The 16,765-nt window shown below is 38.9% G+C and overlaps 1 protein-coding gene across 1 annotated transcript in view; it reads right to left on the reverse strand.

Annotated features, from left to right (window-relative positions):
• Positions 1-16,765, reverse strand: part of METAP1D (methionyl aminopeptidase type 1D, mitochondrial) — a 73,858-nt gene that overhangs the window by 15,070 nt on the left and 42,023 nt on the right. The window contains exons 4-9 of the mRNA XM_019553536.1: positions 14,673-14,821; positions 13,959-14,001; positions 9,583-9,746; positions 778-875; positions 532-579; positions 7-91 (exon numbers count right to left, since the gene is read on the reverse strand). Coding sequence (XP_019409081.1) covers positions 7-91; positions 532-579; positions 778-875; positions 9,583-9,746; positions 13,959-14,001; positions 14,673-14,821 — 587 coding nt within the window. The remainder of the gene's footprint in view (positions 1-6; positions 92-531; positions 580-777; positions 876-9,582; positions 9,747-13,958; positions 14,002-14,672; positions 14,822-16,765) is intronic.

The raw sequence follows: 16,765 nt of genomic DNA on the forward strand, positions 1-16,765 counted from the left end.
CCCCGCGGGCACCTCTTGTTGTCCAGGGACACCGCGGTCCACTTGTCCTCTAGGATCCTAAATTCAGGGCAGCCTTCCGTGATGATGGGCTCTGCGGCAGGAACAAGGGGGTGCACGTAGGTTACTGCCCCGCTCCCGGCCCCGGGGCCCGAGCGCCCTCCTGCCCCCGCTGTCGGTGCTGCGCCCGGCCGCTCGGAGACGCGGCGTTTCGCAGCGGGCCCCGGGCCTTCATCCAATCAGCACCGCGCCAATTTGCTGATTTCCCTCTAACTGCCGCCGCACCGCTCCGCTCCGGGGCCCAGGGGCTTCCCCCGCGCTCGGCCCCCCGGGCCGCGGAGCCCGCACGAGCCCAGGCGGCAGCGGCCCGCGGCGGGACAGGACAGGCAGCCCCGGGGAGCGCGGCGCTCGCACCGCTGCTGGGCCCGGGACTCCAGACTGCAGCCGGCTCCCTGGGCCCAGCGGCTCCCGGCAGCGCAGACGGGCTTTTTTTCCCCTTTTTTGGGAAGAAAGCGACAAGCAGGAGAGTCGCACCTACTGTGAAGGCCATCCCCGCTTCCATCACCAGCTGCCCGTCATTGCCTGTAACACAAAACAGCCCTACCTGGGAGCCCCTTCGGGGAGCCTACGTTTGCTTGCTAAAGCCCTTCCCGGCCCTGGGAGGACCTGGGTCCTGTCCCATCCCCACACAGCAGGCCTGGCCCCTGACAGGCCGCAGGGACGTGGCGGGGGTGCTGGGCTCCCAGCAGTGGAGCTTCGGCTGGGGAGGGGTGGCCTTACCGTGGTGCCAGACCTCAGGGTGGCCATGGAAGTAGGAGCCAATCCCATGGCCAACGAAGTAGGGGCAGACGCGGAAGCCACCGTCACGGGCCAGGCGGCTGCAAGGGACAAAACAGGAAAGGTGTCAGCATGGGCCTGCCTGTGCCCCCGGCTCTCAGCTGGGCAGGACTGGGCACAGGGCCCAGTGCAGCGGGGAGGCCAGGCTGGTGGTGGGGGTGGTCTTGCCATAGTTAGGCTTCAGCTTGCACCCCTGGGGGCTCTCTCAGCTCCTATTCAGGGCTGGCACGGCCTACGCACGTTACCCGATGGGCATAAGTCCCCCTAGAACCAGGCTGCCGGGGACTTGCTCCAGCAGCAGCTGGCTCAGCCCTCCTGCAGAGCTGCCAAGTGCACACGGAGGCCTTTAACTAGGAGCTGCACCCAAGCATGCAAGGCTCACACCTAGTGATAAGCCAATGCAAAAAGGGTAGGTCAGGTTTGAGGCTATGAAACCCGGCTGTGACATCTGAGGAAGGACTATCATCCTAGTTATCTCATTTGTGCTCACTCTAATGTGCCCACCGCCATGGCATCCAGTCACCATTGCATAGAATCTGCACAAAGAACCTGTCAGCATCTGATGAAGTGAGCTTGGGCTCAGAAAACCTTATGCACCTTTTGATTTACTTAGTCTGAGATGCAGCTCTACCCTGCTTTCTGTCTGTACAAAGAAAGCCTTCCATAGCACCCCAAAGGTGGCAGGGGTGAGGTGATCCTGATCTCTGGCACTGTGGAGTTTGCTGAGAGCCCTTCCTCATCAGTGCACTGCAACAGAGACCAGATTTTCACCCTCAAGCTACAGAATTTCCTCTGATCACAGCTGTTTGCACCAAGGTGCAAGTGGAGCTGGGCTTCAAGTTTTAAAGGGTTTTGAAGATTAGAAACAGAACTTCAAACACAGCCTTTGGGAATTGCAGCTGGAGATTAAATCACCATCCTGAGTTATTAAGTCAAATTACTATATGTATGGACACTTAGTAGGTCTTCCTTTGAGATAGCAGATGATGGCAAGTGGGCACAATGTCTAAGAATAACAAAGACTAGGCTGGAGGAAAAAAGAGTTAGTTACATTTAACGATTTTACCAAAAATAATGAGAAGTATCATGTGTTTTTCTTAAGTTAAATTAATGGACCTCCCTATTTCTGCAGATATGAAAAGTAACCACCCTGCTTGAAGCTTGTATATATTTACACAGGGGTCCTTCTCAGGACTTGTGTAGATAGGGCCAATACAAACAGGTTAAGACACATCAACTAAAGGTGTGAACTCCATAGGCAGAAATTAAAGTAGGCTAAACCCCTATTTAGAGACTCTAATTCAGGTACAAAGTGGTTTCAGATTGCTGTAATTTAAAACTGCTCTGAGGAGAATTGTGCCCATGTAGAGGAGCCCTTACAGAGCCTGGAGTGCTCACCCCAAGCACTTGTGCACCATAGTCCAAGAATTCACTATCACCAATACAGGTCTGTAACACAAGTGGAACAGGGAGAAGCAGGTCAACCATTGTTAATAATGCATTTGCAGAGCTCATACCCAAAGTGTCTGTATGTTAGATACTACCTGCCTGTAAAGCTAATAGATGTATTTAGATATTACTTCATTTGATTCTGGAACAGAGCAGGAATCTAAATTTAAGATAAACCCACTTCTTTTAGGACTCTCTAATTGGCAGAGAAGGGAATGGAAATAGGTTGTACATGGGAATAGGTTGTACACTCCAGTTGGCTGGGATTTTTATCTCACACATCTGTACAATTTAAATGGAAAACTATCATGGAAGTTAGAGATAAAAAAAACATCAGTAGCACATTAGATTCATCTCTTAGTCATGGCAGAGCATAATTCAGTAATAAAAGGACTTGGGATATTGGGAGGCCGAACAGGAAGCAGTGGGAATGGAGAGGAATTAGAAAGTGCTTTGCTCACTAACAAGTATAAAGAAAATATGAGAGCCCTAACTAGGAAACTAAAACTGCAATGCAAGCTGTATTTCATGTCACACTGACATGTTGAAACAAGTTCTGCAAGAGGAAAATATGCACATTACAAACTTTTGTGCCACCATAGTTTTGCCTGTGATCTTTGTGTGGTATCCTAGGTCACTGGCAGAGCCCAACCTAATTTTTTTCAGGCCTGTATCTTTGCTGCAGGATTGCCTTTCAAAACTCTTCTATTGTGGGCTCTTCTATAAAGTGGGCTTCTACAAAGCAACTAGTTTTGAGCACTAAGATTAAGTGCATGCTTTGTCTTGGCATGGAAAAGCTCTAGTGTTTTCAGTGACTAATTGAGTGGTGAGCAATGCCAAACACCAGGAATATGGAAGTAGCAGCAGTTGCTTTTGGCACAAGGGTAAGAGTGTCATGACCATCATCATGTGAAGACAATGTTGAGATGGCTTTTTTTCGTTTTTGTACAATGATAGTAGTACTTCTTGAGTACTCCATTGATGGAATCTGTCTCTCACTTGTATAACAGTTGGAAACAACGCTGTTAGCATTAGTATTTATGTTGTTACAGTCTGAGAGGAAAACAGAGGATCTTTGTGCTCATACATAGTTGACACACTGTGATGTATTCTAGTGTCTTCTTCTCCCTCTTCATTAAATAGTGCCTGTGTATACAGTTTGAAATGTTCTTTACATAAAATACTGTGCAGGCCATGAATCTTCATGAACAAAAAAATCGTAGGTGTAGAACACAGTTCTTACTACAGCTGGTAGTACCTTAAACAGAACATCAAAGCACTCTACAAAGAGTAATTTTGTCTTGCTGGCTTGTGAGGTAAGACCTACGTAGCCCATGCATGCCAGAGTTGCACATTCATGGAATTAGCTGTTTGCAGCACAAGTGTGCTCTCCAATCTGAGGTTTCATGTTAAAAAAAAAAGATGGCTGTTCATTACTCACTGGCTCTAGAAATAACACTGTAAATGTGATGCAAGGGAGGGAGTAACATCTGCCTGGGTCAGCAGTTAACCTGAAAAAATGCTCTTGAGTTACCACCCTTTTTCATCTCAGTTACGATCCTCTAGCTTCCATGTTTGCTGGGACTGTAGTACGGGGGTGGGGAAGAGTTCAAGTTGCCATAAAAGATAGCATTTTTTGGTATGAAATCTGCCATTTTTTTGCAGGCAAACTGCACTGTTTTCTGTCTCTCTGCCCCGCCTGGGCCTGCTGGCAATGGCCTCTTTCTCTGTCCAGCTTTCTTCAGAGGGTGACATGAATACAGTTACAGTACATGCTCCCTAAAGCCTGGAATCAAGCAACAGATCAGGGAGCAAGCAATTGTGTTCAGTTTGCAGGCAGAAAATGAGGGTAGCCAGAAGCATAAACTGGTTAACTGGGTCACCTTGAGTACATGGAGAGAGCTGAAGTCCATGGATAGCAAGGAGATGTAACTAACTACAAGTTCTCCCTTTGCTTGGAGCACATGAGGGAAAGGATCCCAAGTCTGGGCCATAGGATATTCTGTGGGGGAGGCTGTGGGGATCAGGGAGGGAGGGGAAAAAAAACCTATTCTTCCAAATAATAAATCACAGCTGGAAATAACCATTGACAAATTTTACATCAATGAGTATTTTCAACTCTGAGCTATAGCTGTGTGCTTAGAAGGGGGGTAGGAGGGGTGGAAACAACAGCAGCATAATTCAGTGTTGCAGTAGAGCTTATGGGTTGTTGCCATGGAATTTGATCTCCGTGGGCTGCAGAGTTCACAGGCTTTGCGTATTATACCTGTTTTGCAGATGGCAAAGAGAGGTTAAATGTCTAGAGCAAGCACACAGCCAGCCAGTGGAAGAACTGGGAGAAGTGCTGGGGAGTCTTTACTATGGGCCAGATCAATCCTCCAGGATCCACATGCAGAAGGACCTGGACTCAGATATCATGCTTCCTGTGGGAGGTCAGGAGTGGGGAGTGGGATGTCAGCTACATTCTTAGCACCATTTTCCCACAGTTGCCAAACCCACATGTTGCCTTCCCATGACTGGAGGAAGCTATAGAGACAAGCAGGAGATAGTAACTGGCTGCACATTACCCCCTGAACACTACAGGAAAGCTGCAGAAAAGTGAATATGGGAAGTAGACTTGATTTTCTGCAGTATTTTCCCTTGATGCTGTAGAACTGTCCTTGGAAAGGGATTGGGAATGAGCAGAGGACATGGAAGTGGGGAGAAAAGTAATCACTAGAGCCCCAGCCCAGTTGCCAGGAAGCTGAAGAGCAAGCTCAGGGGTTCCAGTGCCAGTGCAGTGGCGCAGATCCCTTGTAGAGCTGGCTGGCCCTGTGCTTCTAACAGATCCCTTAATGTCCTGGGGGATCATGATGGATCTGTGAGTTCCAGAGGAAAAGGCCTCTGGCATAGTCTAAAGGATGATGGTAAATCTTGCTCCTTGACAAGGCAGTTTGGGATAACTCTGCAAGAACTGTGCAATTATTTTCTCCTGGTCCTGTTGGTTTTTCCACAGGAGGGCATCTCTGGCCCAATGTTCTAAGCACTCTCCAAGGTCTCACAAGTGAAACAAATTTAATTTTAAATGTTTATAGTGATCCACTCCAAGGTCTGGTCAAATAAAGCAGCAGTTAATTGACCAGACTACTTCACAGAAACTTGGTAAATCTGACCTCATCTGTAGATTATTTCTTAATTCTAGTTTCCTTCCATATAAAATAAAACATCACTGAAAATGGTCTTTTGGTATAGTAAGAAAAAAAAAAAAAGAAAATCTGACCCTCCCTATAAGGCATATAACTTGCTTAGCAAATAAGGACAGGAATATCAAATTCAGGACAATAATTCTAGTTTAGAGATTAGTATGAATGGATAACTGCATTTTTAATTAAAAATAATGTGCTTTTCTTTACAAAAAATGGTCTATGGATGACACACTAGTTTTTTGTTAAACTCTTGAAGACATCCATCAGCCTAAACTCATGTGCTCATTAAAAAAATATTTATTTTGAACAGTACCATATTACCTCATTTGGTAAATTACAAAATTCCATTGGGAGCTTTTAAAGTATTTTCACTTAAGTAGTAATCTTAGACTGAGGGAATGCACAAGTTCAGGGATTCCCTATGATGACAATAAATGTTGAAGTATAATTAGTAATATTTTTGAAAGCCAACAATTGTTTTTTGAAAGAAAGGTACATTTTAGTTTCAGACTGGAACACAAATTACTGTATTTTTCTTACAATGGTACTGAACTTTTATTTGAGGTTCTGTGTGTCTGAAAAGCAGACATGATGGATTGAAATAAAAGATAATTTATTGCAGTGCTTACTTTTCAAGTGCAGAGAGAAGCAGTGTAATTGTAATTTACAGTAGCTGTCAAGGAAAATCTATCACAGATGACATTAAAATGACTTATTTTGCCTGAGCCACTTATTGTTTAAATGTGCATAATCCGATAGAAACAGATTTAAAAAAAAATCTGCTTTATATTGTTCTAAATTAATATCAAAACATATACTTATGAGTTAAACATTTTAAAACCATTTATTAATACTTTCATCACTGCAATGTTTCCTATGTTTGAAACTGATTTATTTAACTATACTTCATTTTCATTGTTTGAATCTATATATTGAGAACACTCACAAATCAGAGCTTGCTGTCTAAAAACTAGAATTCAAACTAGATTTAGTCATACTTTAAAGAAAAGTATCACAGAGGATACAAGAATATAGAGCACAAGGGCCCAATCCCGTTCCCATTGAAACTGATGAGAATTTTAATATCAATTTCAGTGAGAGCAGGCTCCAAAGGATTACAACTTTTCTACAAAATTGAAATTAATCCTTTAACATAATATTTTTATTTTTAAGTTTTAGCTGATGATGCTCTGGAGTAACTATATGCTGAAGACTCCCATCTGCCATCTAAGCACAGAACTTCTTAGCCACTATAACAAAGAATATGATAAACAATAGTATGCAAATTCATGCTGCTGATGTTATTACGCCCACATCCTTCCCAAATTATCCATTATTATGGTTATTTCTGATATTTAGAATATGGTGTACAAATAATTGAAGTACCTTTTAAGTAAACCTTGGGATGAAGAGCATCTAGACGCTTTTTCAGTTTGATGAGTCCAAACATTTCTATCTTACAGGTGTTTGCTTACAGGTATTTATGCTACATATCTTTCCACACAACTAAGATTTTTGACTGCACATGCAAATATAAAATGACAGATAACCAGAAAAACGCGGCTTCAACGAATCAGAACAATCCTTTATCAGAGTTAGTGTTACATTAGTTATAATAGCACATTTAAGTAGTCAACAGAATAAAAAACTCAGGGGGGAAAAAGTTTGCGATCTGTTATTTTGCATATAATTTTGAACATGCACTAGTGTTGATTAATTTGTTTTGCAGCAGGGCCTTTGCATACATATTTACACTTTGTAAGAAAGCTGACCTCTGCATCAACATAGCAAAAAATCCAATGTCACTTTCAATTCTGCTCCTCTTTTTTTTAATATAGCTAGAATTAATGTAGTGAATCTGTAATGAAATGCATTATCCTGCACAGAGATTTATCAGATTTTCCAATTGAATGCCATGCTTTGCTAGCACTAGCTGGAGTTCACCTGCATGTTGGTGTGGCGTGTGGCTCTTTTTTGTAAAGAGTTAAGTTGAATACAAAAAAAGGGAACAAAGGTCAGCACCCAGCCGCCACTTGAATGTGAGATTTTTCTTTTTATTCCCCTTGATGTATACTAGGCTCTGTGTTATTAGTCTTAATGATGGAAAATTGTAGTGTTGATACAAATCTTTTTTTCAAAGTAGTAGGCGGGAGCTCCATTTGTTAGTAAGTTTTTTTGTGACTAAAAGCCACGGACAGTACATTTATGTAGCAGTAAAAGGCCTAGATGCTCTTTCCATAGCAGAGCTAATTATTCCTACTGTGACCTTACTGATCTACCCTGTTCCTAGTACATCTCATCTGCACGCCTGTTCCTCTGTGTAGATGGTGTCAGAGAATATGAAAAACCCTATAATGAAACCATTTTCATGATGGAGAAAGGCTACCGGAGTTGCACTTGCTACAAAGAGGCTCAATTATATGAGTAATTGTGATAATTTTCTACATTCATAGCCTTCAATGGGGAAAAAAGAATGAGAGCCACAAAGGAAAATTACTTTAACAAGAAAGTACAGAGAGTAAAAATGGAAGAAGAGACAAAAAAAAGGGGGAAAAAAATAACCAGAAAAAAAGTTTAAAAAATAGATCTGGAGGGAGGAATAGCAAGACAGGGAGAACAACAGAAATGCTCAAAAAGCCTATGTGCAGCTGTGTTGCACAATTAAATTGAATTTTTTTTCTGCAGTTGATGAATGTGACTACTGCAAATGTGCCTCTGTAGTTAGCTATCATTTGTTGTTCCGTGACAGGAAAAGGATAATTACCTCTCAGAGAGAATCAAAGGCTGACATGCCCTTTAGACACAGCCATGAATGCAGAGCTCGATAGAATGCTTGAATAAGAATCTAGTGTTCTGTGCCCCCTTCTACTCAAGAATAAATTTTGTTAAAATGCAAGAGCACCACCAGTAAATTTGTTGAACCCTAGGTGTTCAAAAATACGAGGTGCATCTATCGACTCATCCCATTTGCAAAAATAAAACTACATTTTGAATTCACTTCTATTATATTCATGGACAGTAAGATAGTGAGATATGCATTAAATTTCTTTTCCCAGTAGGGGTCTGATTCAACATTTCCTATGAAAGAACAGAAAGACACTATCCTTTTTCCCCAGGCTAGTTAGCCTATAATTTAAAACTGTCAAAAACACAATTTTATACAAAGTCTTCAATAAAAGCTTCTCAGATATAACCCAAAGAGGCTTTACTAAAGTTTGATTCAGACTCTGTTACAATATTTTTAAAGCTATAAATACATCTAACTGATATTTTGCCGCTTTCTTTTTTTCTTTAAAGTATTTGAAGATTTACAAAGAAAAAAAGGCAGCATCTTTTCAAGGTGTCTAAGCTTTGAAGCTTTTAAGCAATCAGAATGCATTCAATAGTTTGTCATTTCCATTAATATTCAGAAAAGTACCAGTGAGGTACTGCTTAATGAAATGTATATGATAGGAGTCTCTTTTTAAAAACACACTTATAAAAAATAAATAGATCAATATAAAAACAGATACCTTGAAAAATAAAGGCACGCTTTAATTCAAAGTCACAAGAGCAAGAGAAATAATTACCTTTATATAAAAGCAAGAACAAATGCAAAAATCATTTCAAGTTAACTTTTTTTCTTTATGAGGTTTGTATGCACTCTGCTCCCATAGGTAAGAGTCTCCTGGACTATATATGTTTGTACTTTTTTTTAACAATATGACTTATTTATCTTGACTAATTTCTTTGTCACTGTTTCTCTACAACAAAAAGAATTTTGATTTCTAATTTTAATATACTGATTTTTTAAAGATATTGTATAGGTTTAAGTAAAAGTAAGTGAGGGAGAGAAAAAATGCTATGAATCAAATCTGTTAATTTAAAACCGCAACTGACTTATAAACATCTTTTGACTCATTCGACAGTTATCTTTGCTGACCCTAGTGTAATTCACTTTTAAAAAAATCTTTCTTACCCAGGGAACAACATTATAGCCTGGCAGTTCACATACTGATATCAGGCTGAAATGATGGTTCTGAATCATAAAACATGTCATCAGCTTTATACCAAACCACCAATAACCTTTGTCCCACTTGCCAGCCCTCCCTTTACTTGTCAGTATAAGGCTTACCTGATTGTGTTTCCAATTACAGAGAAGGGAGCCCCTGGTCTGCAAGCTGCAATTGCTTCATCTCTACATTTCCTGGCAACCTTCACTAACTTTTGACCAGATTTATCCACATTGCCCACCAAAAATGTTTCAGAAGTGTCACCATGGTGGCCATTGTAATACACCTAAACACATGCAGAAACATAAAGATATCTTCTTGTTTTGCATTCAGAAACAGAGCTTCTCCTTAATTAAAGACATTCTTTCTAGGAATCAGCTATGCATTTTAACAGATAGGCTTATTTTACGTTGCCTGTAAGATTCATTTGCAAAATAAAGTAGGGAAATAAAAAGATTAGAAATAAAGCCAAAGGACACCTCTGTACAATTGCAATTAACTGTAAAAACCTCCAGTTTTAAGGTTAGGACTAAAAATGTAAGGTTTGCAAATTAAACATTCAGGAAATGCAGAAGTTCTGCCTTACGGGCTTTGAGACCATCAAAAGGTGAAATTCATTCATCTACAGGAAGCTGGAATAATTGCCCTTCACATGAATGAAGTGTAAAGGGTTGGTGTGGGTCTTACGAGAGTGAAATCCACTTCCCAAACCAGAGCCTGGGTACAGCGCCAAAGGACAGTCTTTGCAAGGATATTACTCCATCCTATGAGCTGAAATAATAGCTCCTGCTGCTCCTCTACTCCACATGCCCATATGGTATTTGTTGGTGCCACTGTACTGGCCCATCTCTCCCCTGTCCTAGGCTGGCTTCATTGCCTCCCTAGGCAATGAAGGCAACTTGCTTTGGCAAGTTAAGTGCAGAAACTTTACTTAGGGCACTAATACTCTTTTCAGGGCATCCAAGATATATTGTCTTACTGAAGAGCATAAGTAGCTTGGAAGACCCTGCATTAGTCCTCCACAGTGACTATCAGCCAAACTGGATTTTAAAGTACACCTGATTAGAAATGCAAACTACTACAAGCATACAATGTCTGTGATATAAAAATATAAGCCAAATTCTTTGTTAGTAGGTACAGTTCTACTAGTGTCATGCACTTTTCATTTTAGGACAATTTTAATTCTCATTTTAAACTGCAGCATTGAATTAACCTAGGTTTTTTGCTTTTCATTCCCATGATTGAATTTAGAGAAGAAAAACGTAACTTTGGCACTATGAAGTTGCACATAATATAAATGCAGCACTTTGTTGGATACACAAAAATTCAACCTTTGTGATTATGCAATTATGCAACTCTGTGTTTTAACAACTACATAGCACTCAACAGATTTCTCTAAAAACACAGAAAAACCCAAGTCTAGCACCCTCAAGGTTTCCAATATGGTATTAAAAAGAGTTTTGCAGCTCCACAATACTGCAGACAATACTTTAACTACAAGATGATTCAAACATTTCAGTGTGTGGGCAAAGCACAATTTCAACCGTTTACAACTTAGATGTTCTAAAATATATTTTTAAAACTTAATAGAAAACTGTCTTCCATGACTAACTAGATGTAAAGTTTAAAGGATTGAAGTTGTGCCACTTGTGAGTTATTTGTGGAAAAAAATACTTCTTTCACGTCAAAGTATTTTTGCTCACACTTGAACCCCAAACAGCTAAAGAGATTTTTGTCCACATTCTTTGGGGAACAAAAGTCTTGTGCAAGCTGAGTTTTTTTTTAAAGAAAATGTAGAGACAGTTATGAGCAAGTGATAACAGGGTTACAATGAAAACTGAATTCAACAAAATGGCTCGATCCTGCTGTCACTGCCACCAATGAGAGCAAAATCAAACCCTTAATTACATGCTTTCTCTGACCAAGAATATCAGCTCAGCTTTTCATAATTTAATTCATGTGAGATAGTTTTTGCTCCACTAGGTTCACTTCTAAATTGGACTACATTTTTAAAGCAGCACTCAATCTAACAAACATCAACCTGTAACAGAAAATGACCACTACCATGTTGGAAAAATGAACACAGTGGGAGGTTTGATTTTGCAAGCTCTTCAGGGCTTTAGCAAGAATGCCAGTAACAGGGGGCTCGGGCACCTGGTATCTAAATTAACAAGGAAGGGCTCATTTAATACTATTAAAACTATTTCTTAATTCAGTTACTATTTGCTACAACCCACATATCACCACTCCATATTTTACATTAATAAATCACAATTACAGTAAGTAGGATATGCCAGTTCCACAACAGTGAGAGCTGGAACCAAGATGTAGGAACGAATACTTGATAATGGAAGGCTGAAAGCTGTGGCATGTTGATGATCTAGTGAAACACAATGCTTTTGTTTCTATTATTCTTTAAAAAAAATATAAAGGTTACATGATTTAAGTCAATAACGTGTCTTTAAATTTCATCTATGAAATTTTACAAACCTACTTCTGCAAAACAGATTTAATTTTTATCCCCAAACCATTTGCACTCACCATGAACTATTTATGTTTGATAGCTACAAGATTATTATTTAATCATTTTATGGATCCAGTACGTCTGTAAACAAAGTATTGTAGAATGTTTACTGTAATTGGACTGTTATGTCTATAATCATTGTTTCCACCTGTGAAATGCCCGAGTTTTCCTCATTAAAAATAAACTAAAAGGTCAATTATAAACACTACAAAGCAATATTTTTTCCTAGGGGATATCAGAAATGAACAATTAGCAAAACAAAAAAGTTATTTATTTTTAGTGATTAAAAAATATACAAAGTGAAGATAATCAAAGAATCATGACAGAACCAACCAGGAATCTTCACATTCCTGGATTCTTGCAAAAAATATTTTATTAGGAACTAAGCAGAAGATGAATGCATTAAAAAATATCCCTATTATTTATTCAAATATATTTGTGAAATACACTGGAGAAAATAGAGACAACCATATTAGTATAAAATGTTAGTTAAGTTTATTGTGGAAAAGACCTGCAAGTATGAACAAGAACTCTGGTTTTCATCTAAGGACTCATCATTACCTCTGAGGTAATAAAAACAGTAACATTCACTTTAAATCAGGTGACACTTAAAGAAACCAGGGGCCAGAACCATAGTTGCTGCAAACTGGCACAGTTCTACTGAAGTCAGTGAAACTAAGTCAGTTTACACCAGTCAGAGACTAGGCCCCAAAAAGTATTTTGAAGACAACAGACCTCTTTGCATAAACCTGATGGAGCAAATACCTACAGTTAACTTATATAGAATTGGGTGGAATGCAGCCAGAAAGTAAAATGAAGAAACCAACCAATCCAGAACAGGATCATAAGTGAATGGGTTTCACGAGCCAAAAAGTGAATGCATAAAGTAGTATGTAAAAAGCCTGAATTCTGACGTTAGATCTGCGGCACATTGGAGTAGAATTTACTTTTGCCAGTGGTCAATTTAGCACATGGAAAGCAGTACCAAATTGTCAATTATAGATATTTGTATCAATTTCTCTAATGGTTGAAAAAAGCTGAATCTGGTGACTGGCAGTGTTATTAGGTATCATATATTATTGCAGTTCTAATACTTAGAATTCTATAAGATATTTTTGTATATACTAAAAAGAAATTGCCAAAGGTTTGAAAACTAAAAACATTTACTGTAAAGAGGAAAAAACAGAACCAAAAAATACGACTGATTGTTTTAATAATAAAATACCAAAAGGCAACACACAATTAGGTTTTCAGTTTCCGTAGTCTCTTGTGCTAATGAAAATCCAGTCAGTCTTTATTTAAATAGTATAATTGACCATTCTGTAACAATACTGTGAGTCAACAGTTATACCACACTATCTGTTTGTGAGTAAAGGGTTCAAGGCTCTTACACCAGAAATGGAACACAACACTACCTTCAGGGATTTTAATAAATGTAGGGAACACTGGTAGCAAAAGAGTTGCTGTCCAAATAGACTGACATACACAGGCCAATGTAGCCTCTAATGACAGAGTAAGATAATGACAGGCCCCACTCAAAATCAGCAGGAAGAGGAAGATCAATCTTGGCAGAGTGAAGGAAAAATGCTGGCTTTCTTCATGTTAGCTCATCTCATACATATCTATCTTCAGCTGCTGCCCAGTACTGTGGTGCTCTGCATTAACTACACAGTGGATCAATAACAATTACACCTTCTCAAAAACATGACACATAGCAGGATTGGGTTGACATTTCACTTAGGCCAACATTGATCTTAGTGCATCTGATTCCAGCCCTAAATTCAAGTCAGGCCTGGGTCTAGTTGGAATAAACACAGAGTTAAAAACAAAAAAGGAAACCAGCTGCTTGTGCCTTGGCTTAGAAGTAAACAGCACATCCATCTGTGCATTCCACATTTTCAATCTACAATTCTTCCTGTTGCTACTAGCAATTCTAAAGTTGATCAAAGACTATTTTTTATATGAATTACTCACCGTGACATCAATGTTGATAATATCTCCATCCTGAAGAGGTCGACTGAAACATAAACAGAAAAAAAAATAATGGTGACAGACAGTCCTCAACAAAGAGGATATAAGAATAAACACCTAATGACACACATAAAAATCAGGAATAGATAATTTGTGCTGGAGGAAGATGGAGGCAAATGGAATAACTATTTCTAATCTTCAGCTCTCACTATTTAAAGAACAAGTGTAGTTGAATATAATGTAGTAAGAAGTAGCTAGCAGAAAAAGATTTCAGGATCCAAAACAGTCCTGCTGTACTTATTCTGATCATCTAACTGGTTTATAGTGAGTTGATATTTTACTTTTTGAACAGACACGTGTGTTACTGATGATCGATATTTACATTCATTACAGTATCTTCATTCCATAAACTATACATATTTTGCTGAGAAGGTTAAAAGCATTATTAATTGCACTGTATTTTTCAGACTCTAATCCCTAAAGATACTTACACTTTCATTCATTAAGCATTGTCACAAACAGTAGATTATTGTTTTTATTTATAAAAATTCCTGAGCTGCCCATCATCATAGCTTTTTATAGCATGACATGCAGCTGATATAGATTTTTAAGTAACATTCAGATATATAGAAGTCTGTTTAATACTAAGCTGTAAGTTATGAATCTTGACTTAACATTTACTTTCCAATACTAAAATATATGTTATTAAAGGAATACCTGTCAGGGATACCATGACATAGGACATTGTTTACCGAAGTACAAACAGATTTTGGAAAACCTCCATAGCCCAGAGGTGAAGGATAGGCTTGTTGTCTGATTATTTCATGATGAACAATGAAATCTATTTCTTCAGTTGTCATGCCAACCTAAAATATTAAATAAAAAATTTGTGTTAGAAAACTAAAGACATTTTCTTATATTTACTGAATGTGATTGCAGCCACATGCTTCAATGAAATCTAGGATGATTCAAATCTACTGTTTTGATGCAAAACATTTAAATGTAATATGGTAGGTTTTATTTAGAGAGAGGTTTGAAATCAAGCATTTGGTAACAGGGAGCACTTAGAGGCTCCCAGGAAACCTAAAATGCCATCTACTTTTTTTCTTTGTTTCTTTATCCACATCTGCTTCTCAAAACCACCATTTTCTAATGGCCTTGTTTTTCAATAGCTGCTACAGAAGTGCCTGATTTTCTAAACTTCTCCTCTCAATGCTTCCATCTTCCTTACATAATTAAAAATGGCTTCTATCTGTGCTTTCAAATATTCTATTTGATGCTCTCAGTCTTTTAAAAGAAAATGTCACTTTCTTTATAACTAGCAAATAAGAGCCTGATTATGTATTTACAAATAAAATTTTCCTTCAATTATTTAAAAAAGAGTATAAATGATTTAAAACACTTAAATATCCCAGTTCATAATTGGAAGTTTTTTATATCATAGTAGACAAGACAGTTTTAATTTTAGTTTAATTTTAATTAGACTTTCTACTTTAATCCTATAATCTCTAGAAAGATTCGTTTTTGTGATGAATTCTTTTGGACACTAAATATAACATTTTAAAAAATTAACAAAAATCGTTCTGTTATTTTTTAGCATCAAGAGAGAAAAACCCACTCATATTTAAAATACTGTTACTCCAGTTTTTCATTCGGACCAGCCCTAGTTCAGGAATAGAAAAAAAAGCTGAAATTTGGTAGGGAAACCTCTCTCATTGAGAAGAAGTACCTTTGAGCATTCCTATGAAAATTGATTTTGATTTGAATGAGTTTTAAGCCTTTGAAAATCACACTTCATATACATACACTACAGTGACTATGATTTTTGAGTACTTTTAGTAATGTCTGAACTAAAGGGAGGTTGCATCACACATCTGTATTGGTTACTCTCCCGGGTAGTGAAAGATTCAGCGATTATATACAGTGTAATGATGTAGTATGCAAGGAATTAAACTGAGGTGTTATAGAGCCATTACCTTGGTCAAGGTGTCATTGGCCAGGTGAAGATTACTGCTCCACCCAAACCATAGTATGTTGCTAGTGGATACGCTCCTAAGAAGTAGCTATTCCAACCTATGTGCTAAAACAGTAGCTGCAGTCCCTGTCTTTTAATTGCATAGTTTACTACTATGGCCCCTGAATCTGCTTTGCTCCAGCTGCTGACCAGGCTTTCTGCCATGGCTGCAACCCTGGGAAGCCCCCAGGATAGGCTGCCCCACCTGGGATAAACTGATGGACTCCAGAGCACACATGGCACAGGTGTTCCCCAGGGACAAGTAGCAGCGGCACTCCTTGTGTCAGCACTTGTGTAGATGTGGCCTCAGAGCGCAGATCTTTTGTGTAGCCTCTACAGGGGGCTGACATGTTCTGAAGAGTTCTTTGCTGTTACTTCATATACTGGGATCAATTTTGTTTAATTGAAAATGATGTGGGGGACAGTGAAGGCTTCCTCTTGAGCACTTCTTCTGGTATATGCGATAGGGTACTCTGGTAGTATCTAGCCAAAGTTTTCCACACTGTGGAATTTGTTTTTTCCTTCAACATACCCTATGAAATTGCATCAAACAATTTTTAACATTGCATTGTTAAGCACAAAAAATCAGGGCATTATAATGTTAAGACTTTATACATTAATCTTAATTACCCGGTTGCATATTATTTCTGAAATAACATGTTACGCATTTATTATTCTGTAGCGTTAGATGCACATATGTGACATTTCTAATACTTTGTACCACTTTACACATACTAAAAAAGAAAACAATCTTTTTGAAGACTAAACCATTTTAAAAGTGAGTGTAAGTATAGTT

The sequence above is a fragment of the Crocodylus porosus genome, unplaced genomic scaffold (genome assembly GCF_001723895.1).
Source record: "Crocodylus porosus isolate Cpor-Errol unplaced genomic scaffold, CroPor_comp1, whole genome shotgun sequence".
NCBI classification, from domain to species: domain Eukaryota; kingdom Metazoa; phylum Chordata; order Crocodylia; family Crocodylidae; genus Crocodylus; species Crocodylus porosus.